This window comes from Pleurodeles waltl, chromosome 5 (assembly GCF_031143425.1).
Source record: "Pleurodeles waltl isolate 20211129_DDA chromosome 5, aPleWal1.hap1.20221129, whole genome shotgun sequence".
Classification (NCBI taxonomy): Eukaryota; Metazoa; Chordata; class Amphibia; order Caudata; family Salamandridae; genus Pleurodeles; species Pleurodeles waltl.
Genome location: NC_090444.1, coordinates 776927948 through 776948984, shown reverse-complemented (window position 1 = coordinate 776948984; position 21037 = coordinate 776927948). Strand labels below are relative to the sequence as shown.

The window sequence follows — 21037 nt, the reverse complement described above, 5'->3', positions numbered from 1 at the left end:
AGACTAAAGCAATAGGTGTTAAAAGATGTCAAGCAGGAAAATGTGAACTATCAATAATTACATTAAAAAATCATAATCCATTTGAGAGGCATAGGATTCTCTTTGGTATTTACAGAAGCAGCAAACATAACTCTTAATCACTGGTCAGTTTTTTCTAAATGAAAGAACTGTTGTGCCTTAATATTGGCAATATTCACAATGGTTTAGGGGCGAAATGTCATTAAGATAAGACAATGTATATATATGCTTTGGTTATGTAACAAAAAAGGTCAACCACAAATTAAACTTGTACTCAGTAATAGACGTGCATACATTGATTTAGAAGCATGTAAACTTTCAACACATACTTTCAAATGAAAGTTTCAAAGTCCATTAACATCTTTATTCAATATTGAACATAATCATGCTGTTAGCTAAAGGTGTTATAAGTGCCCATAAATTATGTGTGAAAAGAAATATTTACACATGGAAAACATACATTCAAACAGCATGGAACTTTGTGAGAAAACATTTATGTTACGATATAAAGAAAGTTAAATTTCATGCACATGCAGAGTGTGAGGTGAAGCACTTTGGAAAATAATGTCTCACCGCCCTAACCTCGCCAGGTTCTTGCTCAGTTTGGGCAGCATGTGACACAACTACTTCTTCATCATGTACATGTATCTTCATTTCACTCAAATGTTGTCTGACCTGAAACAAGGATCGGCAAGCTTTGCTCAATATGTGAAACTGCCGGTGGCCGGCATATCTTTACGGACCAAACAAAATTGATCAAGCAAAAAAAAAAAAAAAAAAAAACAACATTATAAAATGTGACGGTTTGCAGTATATGGAAAAATATATGGTGACATAGTTTATGTATCACTGGGTAACTTTCAAGTTTTAAATTAATTTTTACCTCTAAGAAAAACTTAATTGAACGTAAGTGTTTGAAAAATGTAAGACCACAATAAAGGTATCGACGTATGTAAACGTGAAATGAAATGTCCTGTGCTGTGCGGGTGTATAAAATAGAAGTAAAAAGTGCAATGCTCACTTAGGACCACAACCATTAGAATACTTAACACTATAAAGGTGAGTATATCCCACCTATTCTGACATCAGGATTTTCATATACTAAGCCTACTAATTTTAGATCAAAACAAATGAAAACTCAGTTCAATTCCAGCCAGCTACACGTAAAAAGGATTTCATGGGCATGTCTCGGATTACTTAAATCTCTTAAATACACCCCCAGGCATTACATAATACAGTAAACACATGTAGGGAATTTAACAGGAATAGACAATGGAAATATCTTACACTACTGCTATTGTACAACAGAAGCAAACTGACATGAACACATGTGTAATACTAAAAGCTAGTGTGTGATATATGAATGCATATCCATAGGATACAGATGTCCAAATGATAGTGGAAATGTTTGATGTGATTAACACTGGACCAGTCTTAAAAGCAGGGCTGGTTCAAGTAATTTAGATTATGTGCACCAGGGACTTAAAAGCACAAAGTCAAGTAGAATTAGCATATGTCCATGAAACTTGTAGGATGCATTGAGAATGAAACTAACAGGTGAGAGGGTTTTTTGTGGCTACCAGGCAAGTTGGTGGATGCAAAATTCTGAATTACGAGTCCCTGTACAGTCCGGCATAATCTTGTGCCAAGTGTAAACAGGCTGGTGTAGACGCAAGGAAAATTTTCAACATCTCCTTCAGGCACAAGCAATCCCCTTTCATCATGCAGAGGGGCACCGAGTGGGACGCTGGCCTACAATGAGGGGGCCGTGTGGTGAGAGAAGCAGGCATGGAGGGTTGGAGACAGGCGACCTTCCTGGACGAGCGCTAGGGGCCAAGAGCTGTGGTCCTTTTCTTATGCAGTGACGTTGATGCCTCAAGCATCGGGGAACCACAGGAGAGGCTGCAGCCCTCTGGTTAGAGATGCTTGAGTCACGATGAACGGTGTCTGACCATCCTCCCGGTTAGGGGTGCGGTGGGCGGTGAATGAGCCTGACTCCGCAGAGCACTACGCTCAGAGGCAGAGCCTGGAGGAGAGGAGCCCAGCCCCTCCTAGGAAGAATACAGTGTTGGGAGCCCTCGGTATTGATTTTGGCAGTGGTAGTCACCCTATGCCCGTCCTGGGCCCGGCAAGCCAGAATTGTTTGAGGGTCTGCCCATCTTGCAGAGGAGGCATTAGCGGAGTGAGTAGAGGGGTTTCCCTTCCTTGAAACATGCAGCAGAAGGACAGTGGAACATTGTGTGGGATAACAAACCCTGGGGAGAGGACCCTACAGAGCCCCACAAATTGACTCTAGTTGATCTTAGGAGACTTGCATGACATAATGGGCAAAGATAGGGCAGCTCACGCTAGGGGAAGATGACAAGTTCACCAGACCTATGGCAGATAAGCTAAACAGCTGGGGGGGTGGAGGGGAGTATGTGTCCATGCCTGCCAGCGCTCTACAAGCCTCTACTGCATCCATACTCCAGGCCATACACATTCTAGAACATCCCTTGAGGGTAAGACTGGAGAACTAAACCTCGACCTGTCCTTGCTCTGCCAGGACCTCTGTAATAGACTTGAGTCTGTAACTGAGGTGGAGGGGTGGCTCTCTGAAGTTGAAAGCCCAACCAAAACTTACAAACCAAGCTGATGGCACTCTAATGCAGAGTAGGGCAAATGGAGGTTAAGGAGGAGGACAGATCGAGAAGAAACAAAATCCTAATAGTTGGAAAACCCGAGTGTATTGAAGGCCCAACAGCTTCATAACGGTCTGGCTCCAATCATGGCTCCCAAAAAGCAAATTATCCACAAGTTTTGTGGTGGAATGAGCATATAGGTTTTTGGCAGCCCAATCACCTCCCTGGGATTTCCCTTAGAGTCTAATAATTGCAGGGATCATAAACTTTGTGGACAAGGATGCCACACTCAGAGAAGCCCAGAAATTGGGCAAGTTGCAATGTGTTAGGCCGCTGTCATGGTTTTCGAGGACTATGCATTTATAGTTCAGCAGCAGCGCCACGCCTTCCAAGCAGTCAAGGAGAAACTCAGACCAATTCAAGTTGAGTAAATGCTCAATACTCGATGCACCCTAAAGTCATCTACAAAGACCAAACATTGTTATTTGACACCCCAGAACGTGCTTGGCCTTGACCCAGATTTTGGATGGGGATCCTCATGTCTGGCAGAGACACAGCCACCACATCATGGCATCAGTTACTCTGGCATACCAGGAGAACAGACAGGTCGGAGGAGGCAATGCTTTATTGACCTAAGCAATCACAACCAATGTGTAAGGAAATGCCTCCTTGGCATGGCATGACTTTTTGCCTTTGCTGATGCTATGTTTACAATTGAAAGTGTGCTGAGGCCTGCTAACCAGGCCCCAGCACCAGTGTTCTTTCCCTAACCTGTACTTTTGTATCCACAATTGGCAGACCCTGGCACCCAGATAAGTCCCTTGTAACTGGTACTTCTAGTACCAAGGGCCCTGATGCCAAGGAAGGTCTCTAAGGGCTGCAGCATGTCTTATGCCACCCTGGAGACCTCTCACTCAGCACAGACACACTGCTTGCCAGCTTGTGTGTGCTAGTGAGGACAAAACGAGTAAGTCGACATGGTACTCCCCTCAGGGTGCCATGCCAGCCTCTCACTGCCTATGCAGTATAGGTAAGACACCCCTCTAGCAGGCCTTACAGCCCTAAGGCAGGGTGCACTATACCATAGGTGAGGGTACCAGTGCATGAGCATGGTACCCCTACAGTGTCTAAACAAAACCTTAGACATTGTAAGTGCAGGGTAGCCATAAGAGTATATGGTCTGGGAGTTTGTCAAACACGAACTCCACAGCACCATAATGGCTACACTGAAAACTGGGAAGTTTGGTATCAAACTTCTCAGCACAATAAATGCACACTGATGCCAGTGTACATTTTATTGCAAAATACACCCCAGAGGGCACCTTAGAGGTGCCCCCTGAAACTTAACCGACTGTCTGTGTAGGCTGACTAGTTCCAGCAGCCTGCCACACTAGAGACATGTGGCTGGCCCCATGGGGAGAGTGCCTTTGTCACTCTGAGGCCAGTAACAAAGCCTGCACTGGGTGGAGATGCTAACACCTCCCCCAGACAGGAGCTGTAACACCTGGCGGTGAGCCTCAAAGGCTCACCCCTTTGTCACAGCACCGCAGGACACTCCAGCTAGTGGAGTTGCCCGCCCCCTCCGGCCCCGGCCCCCACTTTTGGCGGCAAGGCCGGAGAAAATAATGAGAATAACAAGGAGGAGTCACTGGCCAGTCAGGACAGCCCCTAAGGTGTCCTGAGCTGAGGTGACTAACTTTTAGAAATCCTCCATCTTGCAGATGGAGGATTCCCCCAATAGGGTTAGGATTGTGACCCCCTCCCCTTGGGAGGAGGCACAAAGAGGGTGTACCCACCCTCAGGGCTAGTAGCCATTGGCTACTAACCCCCCAGACCTAAACACGCCCTTAAATTTAGTATTTAAGGGCTACCCTGAACCCTAGAAAATTAGATTCCTGCAACAACAAGAAGAAGGACTGCCCAGCTGAAAACCCCTGCAGAGGAAGACCAGAAGACAACAACTGCCTTGGCTCCAGAAACTCACCGGCCTGTCTCCTGCCTTCCAAAGAACTCTGCTCCAGCGACGCCTTCCAAAGGGACCAGCGACCTCTGCATCCTCTGAGGACTGCCCTGCTTCGACGACGACAAGAAACTCCAGAGGACAGCGGACCTGCTCCAAAAAGACTGCAACTTTGTTTCAAGAAGCAGCTTTAAAGAACCCTGCAACTCCCCGCAAGAAGCGTGAGACTTGCAACACTGCACCCGGCGACCCAGACTCGGCTGGTGGAGAACCAACACCTCAGGGAGGACCCCCGGACTACTCTACGACTGTGAGTACCAAAACCTGTCCCCCCTGAGCCCCCACAGCGCCGCCTGCAGAGGGAATCCCGAGGCTTCCCCTGACTGCGACTCTCTGAAACCTAAGTCCCGACGCCTGGAAAAGACCCTGCACCCGCAGCCCCCAGGACCTGAAGGACCGGACTTTCACTGCAGAAGTGACCCCCAGGAGTCCCTCTCCCTTGCCCAAGTGGAGGTTTCCCCGAGGAAGCCCCCCCCTTGCCTGCCTGCAGCGCTGAAGAGATCCCTTGATCTCTCATTGACTTACATTGCGAACCCGACGCTTGTTCTAACACTGCACCCGGCCGCCCCCGCGCCGCTGAGGGTGAAATTTCTGTGTGGGCTTGTGTCCCCCCCGGTGCCCTACAAAACCCCCCTGGTCTGCCCTCCGAAGACGCGGGTACTTACCTGCAAGCAGACCGGAACCGGGGCACCCCCTTCTCTCCATTGAAGCCTATGCGTTTTGGGCACCACTTTGAACTCTGCACCTGACCGGCCCTGAGCTGCTGGTGTGGTGACTTTGGGGTTGCTCTGAACCCCCAACGGTGGGCTACCTTGGACCAAGAACTGAACCCTGTAAGTGTCTTACTTACCTGGTAAAACTAACAAAAACTTACCTCCACCAGGAACTGTGAAAATTGCACTAAGTGTCCACTTTTGAAATAGCTATTTGTGAATAACTTGAAAAGTATACATGCAATTGAAATGATTCAAAGTTCCTAATGTACTTACCTGCAATACCTTTCAAAAAAGATATTACATGTTAAATTTGAACCTGTGGTTCTTAAAATAAACTAAGAAAATATATTTTTCTATAACAAAACCGATTGGCTGGATTTGTCTCTGAGTGTGTGTACCTCATTTATTGTCTATGTGTATGTACAACAAATGCTTAACACTACTCCTTGGATAAGCCTACTGCTCGACCACACTACCACAAAATAGAGCATTAGTATTATCTATTTTTACCACTATTTTACCTCTAAGGGGAACCCTTGGACTCTGTGCATGCTATTCCTTACTTTGAAATAGCACATACAGAGCCAACTTCCTACACAATGTCACTGGAAGACTCCTCCAACAAGCAGAAGAGGAAGAAGGGTAATGATCCCCATTGGCCACTTGAACCCTTTGCGCCCTCCATATCCTGTGGACACAGATGGTTGAACTGGCACTACAGCGGGGGCCATGAGAAGCCTACCCCCTGATTTGTTCCTAATTGCTGGTGGGTCGTTACTATTGAGTTTTTATTTGAGGCCGACAAATGCTTCGAGGGGGCTAGAGGGAAGGAAGGAAGGGAGTTCAGTCAGCACCGGACGGGTGCCGCATCATGGTTTCAGTGTGGCCTCATTGGTTTTGATCACCATATTCTATGTGCCGACCTAATTCAGGTCTATCTTCAGACACACATCTTGCAACACCAGTTACAATGGCTTCAGATCTAGCTGCACGACTTTTAGACCTGGTATCCTTGGAGTGGTCACCCCTGACCTTTTTTGCCATCTGACTTAATTTTGGTTGGGTGTGGGACTCTGGGCACTTTACCACTGCTGACCAGTGCTAAAGTGCATGTGCTCTTTCCCTAAAACATGATACCATTAGCTTATCCACAATTTGCACATTTAATCTACTTATATGTCCCTACTAAACTGCACCACCTGTGCCCAAGGCCTGTAAATTAAATGCTACTGGTGGGCCTAGAGCACTGATTGAGCCACCCACTTCAGTAATCCTTTAAACAGGACTCAGACCTGCCGTTGCAAAGCCAGTGTGTGCAGTTTTAACTACCAAGTCGACCTAGCAAGTTGACCCACTTCCTTTTTAATACCTATAAGTCACCCTTAAGGTAGGGCCTGGACAGCCCAAAAGTGGGGGTAAGGGGGCAGTGTATTTAAAAGGAGCGACATGTACTTTTAGGTTTTACATGTCCAGGTAGTCAAAAGCTCCTAAATTCGTTTTTCACTAATGGAAGGCCTGTCTCTCCCATGAGTTGGCATCGGAACTGCCTTTTTACATTTTATACAAGTAATTTCCCATTGGGAAGAGATGGGACCCCCAAGTTTGGTGTCCCTGGAATCACAATTTAAAATCACAACTTATGTTGTCGAATTTTAAATTCTAATTCTGAAAATGCCACTTTTAGAAAGCTGGCATTTTCTTACTTTAAATCATCTGGTGCCTTCTGTCTGTCTCTGAATGCACAACTGTGTGGGTGACAGCTGGGATCCTGTGCATTCCCTCCAGACAGCCACAAACAAAGGGAGCTTGGGTGGAACTGAGTGGTCGTGTGCATGTTGATGGCCCATCCTGGGAAGGATGGGAGGAAGAAGCTCACACACCTGAATCAGCTGTGTCTTGAACCATACACTCAGAAAGAACTGCATAACCCCCTGCGGTCTGTCTGGAGACAGGATAGGAAGGTCAGGGACATTGTGCACTTCAACAGCACCCCTAGGTAGAAGTACTGGACTTCTGACCCTAGTAAATCAGGACACTTCTGGATCTGAACATTATGCCAAGAAGAAGGACTGCTGTGCTACTGAAGGGCTTTCACTCTGCTAGACTTTACTGGGCTCCACCTTTTCTGTGCCTGCCCTGTTGTCTACTGCCCTCCTTGCTTGGATGTGAGAAGGACTTGACCTGCATCTCTACATCCCCAGAATCAAAATGATTCAAAGGGATTGCTGGCGTGCCTCCTGTTCTGAAGTCTCGGGGACATCAAAGACATTACTCAACCCTGCTACAGCTTCTGCACTCCGCCAACTGTGAGTCTTGCCCTTCCATGGGATGCCAATCCAGTCCTGGGCCCTTTAAATTGTGTTCTTCAGCTGTTTCTACAAAAATTCACTCATTGCCATCACTGTGCTGATTAGAACTTGCCCATCACCTGCCCGAGGCCTCGCCGCTAAGGACATTGCAACACCGGCTGCGCGTCTGTACAACGACACTTCGCCTTCATTGCAAAGGGTTCAACAACGCACCACTGCTCAAGGACATTCCATTGATGATGTTGCAGCCAGACAATGACGCATCCCTGACTATGCAGATCAGAACCAATGCATCACCTTTGCATCGTCCCCTCTGCTCCTCGCATCCAACTTTGACGTCAACATAGATCTCCACACAAGGTACTTTTTCAGCAGGACAAGGATGGTCCCTGTATCCTGCCTGCACTCCATCGCATTTGGCCTTAACTTTTGGATTTACCTCGGTCTAGCGCGACCAGATACCCCCAGCTGGCGCTTTAAGCTTCTAAGCACTACATTTGCAGATATTCTTTCAAAATTAATATCTCGACTTCTATTTATTGGATTTTTTTCGTGTTGGTCTGGTTTTACTCATAAAAATATAATCTTTTTTTTTATCGGGTGTGTAGTCTTTATGTGGTGTTTTAACTGTGTTACTGTTTCAAGTGTCACACAAATACTTTACACATTGCCTCCTAAGTTAAGCTTGCCTGCTCTATGCCAAGTTACCGGAGGGTGAGCACAGGCTAATTTATGGTGGTAAAAACTGACTTTCCCGGACTAGAATTGTGGTTCCTACTTGGACAGGGTGCATACCCCTGCTAGACAGGAGCCCGCTTTCTAACAGACTCTCAGGGGGGCACACAACACACAGACCCCCTAGGACAGTTTGTGATGATATTTGGGACACTGGAGGCGTTGGTATGGTTGCTCAGTAATGTCTACACCCCCCCTACACATATACTAGACTCAACACTGGAGGCGTTATCACAATTGTTAACTACAGCCACACCGAGCTTTACATTGATAGGTGGGGACATGATGATGGATCCACTGCAGGACAAGAATTCCACTTCAGGGGCTCCCCAATCCATACGCCTTTGGACATGGGATAACATGCTGGGGATGGTGGAAGTCTGGCGACAGCACCTCAAATCATAAGGACTATATACATACTACTACCCCCATCCCCACTGCACCTCTTCCAGAATAGACTACTGCCTGATCCATTCGTCAGACGTTGAACACATCACCCAGACATTTATTCTCCCAAGCAGTGATTTGGATCACTCACCAGTGTTGCTGACAGTGCCGGTGAGCGGGTGGGGAAACCAGGATCAGGGCGGCTAAATGCCTGCCGGTTCTTAGATGGTGAATTTAGGGAATAGCCCCTAACCACAATCACAGATTACTTTGTGCTTAACAGGGGTACAGCCTCCTCACAAACCATGCTCTTGGAGGCATTCAAAACAGTCCTTACAGGAAGGGCGTTCTCATACATCCGGGGGAAAAGGAGAGAGGGGAGAGTGAGCTGTTGTGCCTTGAGAGTGAGATCGCACAACTAGAACAAGAGATACTGGCCTCTCTCTCTTGCAACAGACATGCAATGTAGTCTTAATCAGGCCTGCTTCACATTACAAAAGAAGCTCTTAGAAACAGTATGACTTAGTAAGGTCCAATGCCAGGGGATGGAATATGAGATGGGAGGGTATATGAGATGAGAGATAAAGTGGACAAACTGCTTTTATGGCTCACAACTAGTGACCGCCCCAGCAGCTTATGGGCCAAGCTGAGTACCTCAAGTAGGATGACAGCCAGAGGGGCAGACCCGCTAGAAAAGGAGTTTGCCTCACTTTAAAACTCTGTATGCTCAGCAGGAGCCTCCTCCCGTCGAGTGAGATAATCCATTCTGCCCCAGAGATATGATGTTTTGGCGGCAGAGAGCATGGTCTTGGGTTTTCCAAATACAGTGAAGGAGATCCAGCAAGCAATCTCATCTATGTCCCCTGGGCCTAAACGGGTTCCACCTCAAGGTCTTCCCTGCCTAGAGATGGTTAAAGATGCAATTGAAAGGAGAAGACTGCCCTGAGACCTTTCTGGAGGTGGGGGGGCATTAACAATTGTACTGATTCTTAAGCTAGACTATCCCCTGGAGGAATGTGGTTCTTATCGCCCCATCTCCCTTATTATCCTACAAGTCAAAATTCTTGCTAAGGTATTGGTCACCCGCCTTAGCAAGGTGGCGCACTCGGTGGCCCAAGCAGACCAGAACAGCTTTATGACCAACAGAAGCACCAGACACTGTCTCTGCCACTTGCACCTTGCTCCGATCCATGTAGATAAACTATCAGAGGATGCTGCTCTTCTCCTAGTGGAAACTGTGTGGGCATTCAATATAGTACATAGGTCCTAAATACTAGCGGAATGCCTTTAGTGCTGCCAAAAATAATACTGCTGGGTATCATGGACACACTGAGGGGAAGGGTAGGGGGGGTTCTAATGTTTCACGCTCAAGCATCGCTATGGCTTACTTGGTGACAAAGAGGGGCTTGGCCAGGTACTGGAGTGGGATGCAAGCCCCACAACTGCATGAATGGATCAGGGGCATGGGGCAGTGTTCCTCAAACAAAAAGCAGGTGTACAAGACTCAAAGTGTGCCCAAGGACACGAAAGGATGAGGGACCCCTGGACTCAATATGCTGGGAACGTACACTAACAGTAACCCTGTTGCGATAAGAGGGACAATAATCTACCTGGGATACTGGCTTGGTCAGATTATGTATACATCAAAGTGGTTGTACTGCTTGTTCTGATTAACTGGCACACGAATGTCAGGCCCATGAGACCAAAGTTATTGTGGTATGGTTTCTAGATGTGTATACATATATATATTACACAAATAAAAAAGGCAGCACACTGGCATCATTGTCGAGTAAAGTGAGAGAAACATTTCTGAAGTAAAATGGCCCAGATGTAATAGGGCACATTGCTTTCAGACCATTGACTTAATTGCATGTATATAACATCAGTGTAAAAGTGGCCTCTTTGTATTCATCTTGAGAGAAATAAGGTGAATAAAGGTGGAGACCTCAGTTGCAGGACGAGAAGGGTATGTAATTATGATCAAGGTGACAAGATTACAGAATTATCAATAACTGAAAATTCTCTAACTATTCGAAATATATTTTCTAAAGTATTATTCTATTAAACATTTTAACCAATATTTCAGAAGCTATGAAATAAATCATACACGTAGAAATTATGTACACAAGACTTTGATTTTTCTCTCGACAACAGGTTCATAGTGAGCAAATACAGGAATGGTCACCTAGCACTTCGGGGTAAAAAAGAGCTGCGTTTTTCACACACAGACCTAGTCACGCAGGCAAAGGGAGCTCTTCACCAGTTACTGAGAAAACCTAGGTACACTAAAAACTATGGGGAACAAAAACACCTCATTTTTATATTTAGAACTACATTCTATAAAAGCTGAGCTTAGGTCATTTCAAAATGTCAACACATTTGGGTTGAGCCTGAGGTGTACAGGTCATTGGTTCCATATTCCTGGTGCTTGACGGGAGAATTAAATTTTAAGCAACTTTTTTGCATCTCCAGTGTTAGGCAGCATTTACTTCTGAAGTCTTTTTTCTACAAGGGTTAATAGTTTGTATTTCAAGGTACATGGAAAGGTCTTGATGTAGCACTTTAGGGGTGATGCGTCCATTTTAAAATGAATTCTAACACCAGAGGGAGTTGAAGGGTGTGTGCGGCTGTTACTTTTTCTCACATTTGGAGCAATATGGTCTGGTTTAAAAAAAAATATATATAATAATTAACCTTGACAAGGTGAGCAGCCATGTGATTATGTTTCTAACTTAGATTAACAAAGTGTATCACATGAAAACCATTTACTCAAGTACCAATTGTGCTGGAAACATCTCAAATTGCATCTGTCAAGGGAAACTGACAAAGGAGTGGAAAGATATTCTCTATCTTAAATGTCTTTAATCTATTCCTGGAACAGGAATCTTCTCTCTCGTGGACTGAACCAGAAGCAAAACTGGCTAAATTGTTGCTTATTGTGTATTTTCAAGTCTGTATGTCAGTGTCCCTAAACACTACAATTCAAGAAAAACGTTGGCCAAAGCTTTCTTTTTCTTGGGTGGATTTTATCCTGTTACACTGATTAGTTAACCAGGCAAGAGTTTGTGTTATCAGATATATATTTTGTAGTAGACTTCGGCAACAATTAGCAGATTTAAACATGTTTCCTCCAAGAAAAAGGAACATGCAACCTTCCTCTTCACTTGTGCAATGTTATGTGGGTGTTCCTTCACGTGTCTAGGGATGCAGTTCAGTGCAAATGAGAGAAAATAATCTTTGCCCATGGAACTGCACATGGAAAAGGGCCTTTGGGGGTTGTGTGCCCATCAGGAGGAGACCATAAAAAAGCCCTTTGGTAAGGGCCATGGAGGTTCCAGGGATCTCCCTCGCGCACAAAGCCAGACACCACCTCTATGTGTGGTTGTACCTGTTCTCCCTTTAAGAGCAGACGAGGTGTGCATGTAAAGACAAAAACAGGGCTGTAGAAGGTGCACTGTAAGAGTCATACCTGTTCCCAGACTCTGAAGAGGGCCCTAAAGTGAGCCAGAGACTGAGGCCACCCTGGATGGAGCCTTCAGAGCCTCCTTTAAGGGTCATGGGATTTGTCCAGAAAGACGTGGAAAAGAGGGGAGCAAAGGTTTAAAATGCTGCTGTTTCTCTGCTGCACTTTCTGCCGTGCATACACTGGAGAAAAGTATTATTTTGTTGACGAGGCACATCATTCCTCCTCACAAAGGGTCCCCTTTATGAAATAAACATTGAATGGACTGGTGTTCATCTTTTACAATAGAAACGTATTTGGCGTAAGAAAACATGTGGGAGAAATATTCTGTTTTTATCATGCGAACTGTTGGTGCTATGCATGTTGATCTGACAGAGAAGAGTAACATAGCCTAACTGAAGGGAATAGAATTTATTGTTTTTATAGATATTTGTAAATAGAATTTGACCTAGAAATGTTATTTATTGTGGCTTTGGATAAAGAAGCCATGTTACGAGGAGACATCAAATGCAACAACTGGGGGCATCACTCTTGCTACATCTTTACAATTATCAAGCAGCAGGCGATAGCATGATAGACCGTAATGGAAATGTTCCGGCAGCTCTGAATCTGCATTTTTGACTTCACTTCCTAGAAGCGGCTGATCATTCTGGAAGCCAATTACAATTGATGGTATCTGGGAGATGGTATATGGGAAAGGTACACCACTGCAGAAATGCTACTTTGAAGGGTTCAAGCCATTTTGACCAAAACAAAACTTTGTGAAGGTATCTTCTGTTTGAACCTCCCCTTCTCCTCCCTCTTTTGTGTGTGAAAAGTATAAATGCTGTGGTGTACTTCTCTCTGGTGAAGAGTGAGGAAGAGACGTGGAGGAGGGTGGGCCAAATGTACCTCTAACAGTAAAATTACAGAAAGAGTGGCTTGGTGACTCTCGCTGCTTTCGGTCTATAGGTGCTCCAGGCACTGCTCAACTCCTCCAAGCAACTATCACAATGGGAGAGGTAGCATTGGAAATGGATGACATTCCTGTGTCCCGTAGTACCTCTCCCAAAAGGATCCCTCCTCAGGGATCACTACAGGAAGGTGATCCCAGAACAGCGACCCACCCACTGGACAAGAGGAGGAGGATGTTAAAACAAAAACAAACAAAAATAAAATGAGTGGGATGTTTGCTTGCCACCTGACTTCCCCACCAGACTCCTGGTTCCAAGACCATCTTTGTAGCCTACACCCAATTCGCCCCAGAGGGGAAAATAACACCCACTAAGCACCAGGGAGATAATATATATTTCGAAAATAAGAAAATGGTCATCCCCCACTGCCTCTTTAGCTCAAGAAAATCTTGTGGTTGGAGACCGGCCTATCCATTTACGTGATAGCAATCTTGGACACTTCCAGCCATTGGCAAAAGTTTTGCCGTCCTTCTTCCCCACACATCTCCCAATAAAATTAGTACCACCACATGTGCGGATGAGTCCAAAGCCTGTGATAGGACTGGACCAAAACTATAACCACTGGGAGATCACATTGATTTTACAAGGTCAGGGGTTTACTTAATTCCTGTGTGGTATACTAGGCCCATCCACAAATGTGGAGTAGCATTTCTTCCTCTAGTCTGAAATTTCAATACTTTTCTGTCAAAAGTACAAGGCAAACTGAGTTTTCTCACTCATACTGTGACATTCAGAGGGCACTCTGTCTAAGAAAAAGTTGTGAGATCCACTGAAGCCGTACCATCATAGACTCAAGTTTCTAGTTTTTCAGAAATATCTTGGGCTGGCAGTTTTCCCTGAATTTCAGTCGACTCCGGGAACTAATAACACAGCTGCTCCCACCCAGAATATCTTTATAATTCAAATCAGCATCTTTGACGTTTCTGTAATGTGTTCTGGGGTATTTCTTGTCCAATGGAATAGGCCTGCTCACACATATGGGGTACTGTTTTTAACATAAGATCGAGAAGGCAGAATAGTAAGATATTTGTTATTATCTTGATTTTTTTCTACATTTTGTCTTTTGAATGTAAGTCCGTGTGCACAAAAGAATACAAATGGTAAAATTCCCCCCGGATCATCTCATATCTCAAGCAAAACAAAATACAGAGCGGTATGAATAATCCCTATTCCTAAACTCAGATTCCTGGGCACAAATCAAAAGTGCATAACTCTTCTCATATCAATTTTTTCTTTCTTTAGAGTTTAACTTATGAACTGATGAATGGTTGAAGCACAATAAAAAAAAATTGTGAGTTGCATCTTGGTTGATGCTTTTGGGTATTGTGTGTTTTTTTTAACAACTAACAAACGCTATATATATCTCAGCAACATTGTGACAGACTTAACTTTATATCACTTTTTTGGATCAACCTTCAGTGCAACAAATACAGATGAAAACACCTAATCATATTTTTCCTACTTCTTCACTATTTCTTATTTCAACAGTTAATTTATTCGCGAAAACCATGAGCATTCTACATAAACTGCTGAATTAAGAATTTTGTCTACTTTCCAGAAATATATAAACGTCTGGGTTTATACTCCTTTTCTCGAAACAGCGAAAATAGGCACTAACAGCAAAAATAGGAAATATTAGCAGCCACTAAGAAAAATTTAAAAACCTTAGCATTTGCAGTGTTAAAGTTTAAATAGTCTACTAAATAGCTGGTGAAGGGCAATGATTCACAAATCCAGTTTATACTGATAATCTCAAAAGCTTTTGTTATCAAGTATCTGGGCATACCAAACACTTAAAATTTCGGTAAAAATCTGTCTGTGTCGCTGTTATAAGCAAACGAAAACCGAGTGAAAATCATGTTTTACTTGTGTAAATAGCAGGAAATTACATTACCAAAGAAAGTTCTTTGCTTTGCTTGCGTGCTTCATTTTTTGCTGACTCTAGCTGTTCCTGCGATTCTTTAAGTAGCTGTTGTAACTTTAAAAATAACATGAATTAAGCGAAGAAACACACAGGTATGATTAAACAAACTGCTAATTTTATATACATACACACAAACACACAATTAAGATGTATTACCTTTAACTTGTAACATCAAGTGAAGTAGTTAAGGTTATTTTTACAATAATCAGTTTCAAACCACAACTCCACAGAAGTTTCAGAAGCAATGGTACAGCAATGGTACATATTTGAGCTTAATGTGCATGTGAACATATATTTTTACTTGCCACACTGTTAGCCAAGATGGTTTTCTAACTGTGCAGTGCTATTAAGTGAGACCGATACTATGGTGCTCACCTACATTCACGGAGCAGATTGGCTCTGCTGGTAAAAGTACCCTTAAATTGCCCAACATCAGAAATAGCAGCTAAAAGACTTAAATTTTGCAATCTGTGGGTATGTTGCTTTGAACAAGTCTAACAACAAAGAATGACTGTTTCTGTGCAATGATTTTACCCTTATTAATCACTATCTGTTTTTACGGTGCAATCTGCATCCCTCAACCATGTCACACTATGTACACCCACTCTTGGTGAGTTTGGAGAAGTGGAAATGTTGGAGGAGCTAAGCAGCACAGTTTAACACGTGGATACAACAATAATTTCTCTAGGAGTGGTAGTGCCTTACTTCTTCCTTATGTGCGAGCTGCAGTGAAAACCAGGCCTGACTACCCAAAAGTTGTATTAAAGTAATTTTGCGGAGTAAGATATGCTTACTCATGGAAATTGTGAGTAAGCTAATCTTACTCCTGGACATTCATGATCAAGCAATACTTAAACAGAGTAAGACAAAACTACTCGTAGAAAACGTTTTGTGAAGTGGCCATTAGAATACATTTCCTTTAACCGTGTGCAGCACATGGCTCCGTCACCCAACTCTCACACTTACACTTTCAACCTCCTGTGAATAGTTCTGGCACACGGAGCTGGCAGAGTTCATCTGAGCATCTAGCTGAGACTCCAAAAGGGCGATGCATTCCTTTAACTGCAAAATAAAAAGCAACATTATTCCATGGGAAGTTAAAGGGTAAGTTCTTCTGAACATCGTTCTGTGAATCGAATGGCACAACATACAAAATCCCTAAATCATCTAGTGAATTCTGTGTTTTCATTACAAATTCGATCACTATTTTCCAAATTAAACTGCTAACACAGTGGGCGGTCTGCGACTGCTTAGAAAATTAAATAATATTAACAGATTAAGTGTATATAAATAAAGTGGCTAAATGTACATTTGAAAATTTTACAACATACTGTGAATGTCAAGGAATTTGAAATTGGAGGATAAAAATTGAATTAGTATTCTGAGATTGATATGTGGGAGCAGTGCCGGTGCGTCAAACAGAATATAGTATGGACGATGTGTGGCTTCAAATGAATTTAGAAAAGGTCCAAACTTCTGATTAAAATTAAATTTTCTATTTGTTTCCTTTATATTTGTTTGCAAATTTAATAATATGTTATTTGTGTATGTGTTTGATGAACCGTCAACAGTGTTTAGTCCGTGGTCCCCAACTTCCAGTAATGACTCAGTGAGGGTCCCCGGGATTTCAATAATGATTCAGTGTGGTCCCTGGGTTCCAGTAATGATAAAGAGTGGGTCCATAGAAGTCAAAAGATTGGGAACCACTGTGCTAACATTTAACTCTTAGAAGCTGCCATTCTTCCTCCTTATACGCATCTCTCTGCGTCTATGCGTGAATGTGTGTCAGAGGGTGAGTGAGTGTTTGTGGTATACGTGAGCCACACAAGGCAACATCCAAAACGTGGAGGGTGGAACCTCTACTTTAAAATATAGTTCTGACACAGAATATAGTTGAATTTCAATTACTTATTTCAATGGGAGGTGCATGGAAACAAAATTCAAATGTTTTGTGTGCTCGTGGAATTATGAGATTCAGAGATGAGGAGTTTAAATTCATGGCCTTCAAACCTGATCAGTGTTTTGGAGTTCCAACTTCAGTTTCTCCACAGTCTCCTCGAAAGACCGGATTTGGATTTGAGCCTTTAAATTATAATAGAACAATAATATGAGAATATGTTAAACCTGTCAGCCATGCTCGCTTAACTCATCAGATGCGTCATTAGCAATGGGAACATTTCTAATTTGCTTATTATACAGTAAAAGTAAGAAATATCCGTCAACAAGTTAGCAAAACTCGACACAAAGCCTCCAGCACGTTAAGCTTGAAAGCGGGACAACGGGGAATATTTAATGCCACAGATTGTACACCAAGTATTGATACTAGAATGTGGCAAATGGATTTTCTTCTTCTTGTAATACAGAACCATTCTCCATCACACTTGAACTGTACATTTCTAGACATCGTGTTTATGCTTAGACAGAATCCCCCCCAAAAATGACATTTTCGAATTTGTAACTCCTAATATTGCCTTTACCACTGTGTCATCTCACTTGCTGAAAGGTAAGGCCAGCATCCGGGAACTGCACCTCGATCAACCGAAGAGGCCTCTGACAAGTACTGGAAAGATCTAGAGGCAAGCTGGTAGTTCTTAAAATATGATGCATGTTTTTACAATATGATTGTAAATAAGGGGTTGTTCACTATGTTTTATTTTTTTATGTTGTGTTAATTATACAAATACTTTGGTATATGCCAAGTGCACAGCTGCCACTGGGATGTGTATAGGCAGAGGGGCCTAAAAAAGGAATTTGAATTTGAAATGGCCCCGTTTATCCTCAGCTCCCCAGCTCAAATACAGTATTATTCAAGGATTTGCAATGCAATATGTCTTGCATATTTAGAAAAAGTTAATTGTCATCTTTCAACAACATCCCCCACGAGCAAAAACAAAAGAAAACATGAGTGGAAACTGAGAAAAAACAACTTGGCAAAAGAATAGAAAGTTAGCTTTAAAAAATAAAACTTTGCAATTTCGTTTGTACTGCTGGGCACGTTTTTGCCAATCACAAGCCTTCTCTTTTCAGGGCACTAGAAGTTAAAAAGAACAAATAGTTTCTCGATCACGTTCGGAGCAGCAGACAGGCTCTAATTAATTTGAATCAATTAGTGCTTTATCAAAATAGAGAAACGGAAATGATGCCAGGTGTGCCTTGATGAATTACGAGGCTGTAAAGAAGAGTGCCACGCAAACCAACAAAGGTGAGCAACAGGCAGGCTCCAAGCCCTTCACGGAACACAACAGTGTCTTGCAAACAAGACACATGAGCTAGTGCATACACTCACAGACTTGACCCTAAAAAAACACTATGTGTGCGCCTCAGGAGTAACATTTAGGGCCGGGACCCAGATAGCTGCAAAGGGAGCTGGTATACAAATCCTCCATTTGAAAAAATTAACTTTATATACAAAAAAACAAAGGTTCAGACTTTACAGAATCGCTACACAAGGCTGAATGTTTGATTGGACCCTCAGATTCGTAAAATAGTAGCCTTTCCAGTGCAAACCCAATTTGTGATTCAGTAAGATGTTTGGTTTTGGGAATAGATATCAAATTGGTATTTGGAAGGGGCGTGTTAAGGGGGGCCCTTCCAGATACCAATTCTTTTAGGGATGTATTAATGTTTTGTGACCGATATCTATATCTGGCCGCAAACATTAATCTTTTACCCCCTCCTCAATGGAGGAGGGTAAGACGTTTGCAAACGGAACGGTGTCCCTTAAAAGAGTTTGTCCCATTTGTGAACATTCACAAATCCAGGTGGAAAATGTCACTTACCCAGTGTACATCTGTTTGTGGCATGTAGTGCTGCAGATTCACATGCTATGCATTATTCCACCGTCTAGTGTTGGGCTCGGAGTGTTACAAGTTGTTTTTCGTTGAGGAAGTCTTTTTGGAGTCACAGGATCGAGTGACTCCTCCTCTCGGTCATACTGCGCATGGGCATCGACTCCGTAGTTAGATTGTTTTCCCGCAAAAGGGTGTAGGAAGGAGTAATAGAGTGTAACAATATAAATGTTGTATAGAAATAGTAAGGATAGATGTCCATGCAAATGTAAATGTATATACATATGTACAAAAGAGAAAAACTGCAACGACTACAGGCTTCCGGGGATGAAGGAGGGTGCATGTGAATCTGCAGCACTACATGCCACAAACAGATGTACACTGGTTAAGTGACATCTTCCGTTCAATGGCATGTGTAGCTGCAGATACACATGCTATGCATAGACTACAAAGCAGTTACTCTCCCCAAAAAATGCGGTGGCTAGCCTGTAGGAGTTGGAGTTGTTTGAAATAATGTTCTTAAGAGCTTGACCTACATTGGCCTGTTGCTTTGAAAATACATCTACACAGTAATGCTTTGTAAATGTATGTGGTGTAGACCATGTGGCAGCTTTACATATGTCTGCCATTGGTATGTTTCCTAAAAATTCCATAGATGCACCTTTCTTCCCAGTGGAATGTGCTTTAGGTGTGATTAAAAGTTGTCTCTTTGCTTTAATGTAACAAGTTTGTATACATTTAACAATCCATTTTGCCAACCCTTGCTTAGAGATAGGACTCCCTTTATGTGGTTGTTGAAAGACAACGAAAAGCTGTTTTGTTTTTCTGAATTCTTTTGTGCTATCTACATATTACATTAGAGCTCCTTTAAGGACAAGAGTGTGAAGGACTCTTTCTGCAATTGAATCTGGCTGTGGGAAGAAGACTGGCAATTCCAATGTTTGGTTTATGTGACAAGGTGATACCACTTTTGGCAGATATTTTGGATTAGTTCTAAGTACAACTTTATGTTTGTGTACTTGGAAAAAAAAGGTTCTTCACTAACTCTTCGTAATGAGGTAATGGCTACTAGGAAAGCAACTTTCCAGGTTAAGAATTGAATCTCTCAGGAATGCATGGGTTCAAAAGGTGGGCCCATTAATCTTGTGAGTTTAATATTGAGATTCCAAGCAGGAACAGGTGGTGTTCTGGGTGGAATAATACGTTTTAGTCCTTCCATGAAGGCTTTTATAACTGGGATTCTAAAGAGTTAGGTATGTTGTACGGTCTGCAAATATGCTGATATGGCAGTAAGATGAATTTTAATAGATGAGAAAGCAAAATTTGATTTTTGTAAATGAAGTAGGTAGCATACAATATCTTGTATTGATGCTGTAAGTGGGTCAGTATTTTTAGATTGACAGTAATAAACAAATTGTTTCCATTTGTTAGCATAGCATTGCCTAGTTGTAGGCTTGCATGCTTGTTTGAGAACTTCCATGCATTCTAGTGGAAGATACAAGTGTCCAAATTCTATGACTTGAGGAGCCAAATCGCTAAATTGAGAGCACTGGGATTTGGATTTCTGATTAGTCCTTTGTCTTGTGTTAACAAATCCGATCTGTTTGGAAGATTGTAGTGAGGTACTACTGACAGGTCTAGGAGTGTTGTGTACCAATGTTGTCGTGCCCACGTTGGGTCTAGGAGTATAATGGTGAGAAGTCTGACGCAGTTTGTTGACCAGAAATGAAAGTAGTGGGAGAGGGGGAATAGCGTAAGCAAATATTCCTGACCAGTTGATCCATAGAGCATTGCCCTTGGACAGAGGGTGTGGGTGTCTGGATACAAAGTTTTGGCATTTTGCACTTTCGCTTGTTGCAAATTGGTCTATTTCTGGTGTTTCCCACTTTTGAAAGTACTGATGAAGTACTTGAGAGTGAATTTCCCACTCGTGTATCTCTTGGTTTGTTCTGCTTAGGAGCTCCGCTAGCTGATTGTGTATTCCTGGGATGTATTCTGCTAGTAGATGAATTTGATTGTGAATTGCCCATTTCCATATTATTTGGGCTAGAAGGGACAGTTCAGATGAAAACGTCCCGCCTTGTTTCTTTAGGAAATACATGG

General features: G+C 43.1%; 1 protein-coding gene across 5 annotated transcripts in view; it reads right to left on the bottom strand.

Annotated features, from left to right (window-relative positions):
* RRBP1 (ribosome binding protein 1) overlaps positions 1–21037 on the bottom strand; it is a 287797-nt gene that overhangs the window by 12023 nt on the left and 254737 nt on the right. For 2 of the 5 annotated variants that reach the window (XM_069234754.1, XM_069234755.1), the window contains exons 25-28: positions 17157–17228; positions 16113–16208; positions 15117–15200; positions 601–693 (exon numbers count right to left, since the gene is read on the bottom strand). In XM_069234754.1, coding sequence (XP_069090855.1) covers positions 601–693; positions 15117–15200; positions 16113–16208; positions 17157–17228 — 345 coding nt within the window. Of the gene's footprint in view, positions 1–591; positions 694–15116; positions 15201–16112; positions 16209–17156; positions 17229–21037 lie in introns of all 5 variants that reach the window. The other 3 variants (XM_069234753.1, XM_069234752.1, XM_069234756.1) reach the window with 2 other exon arrangements.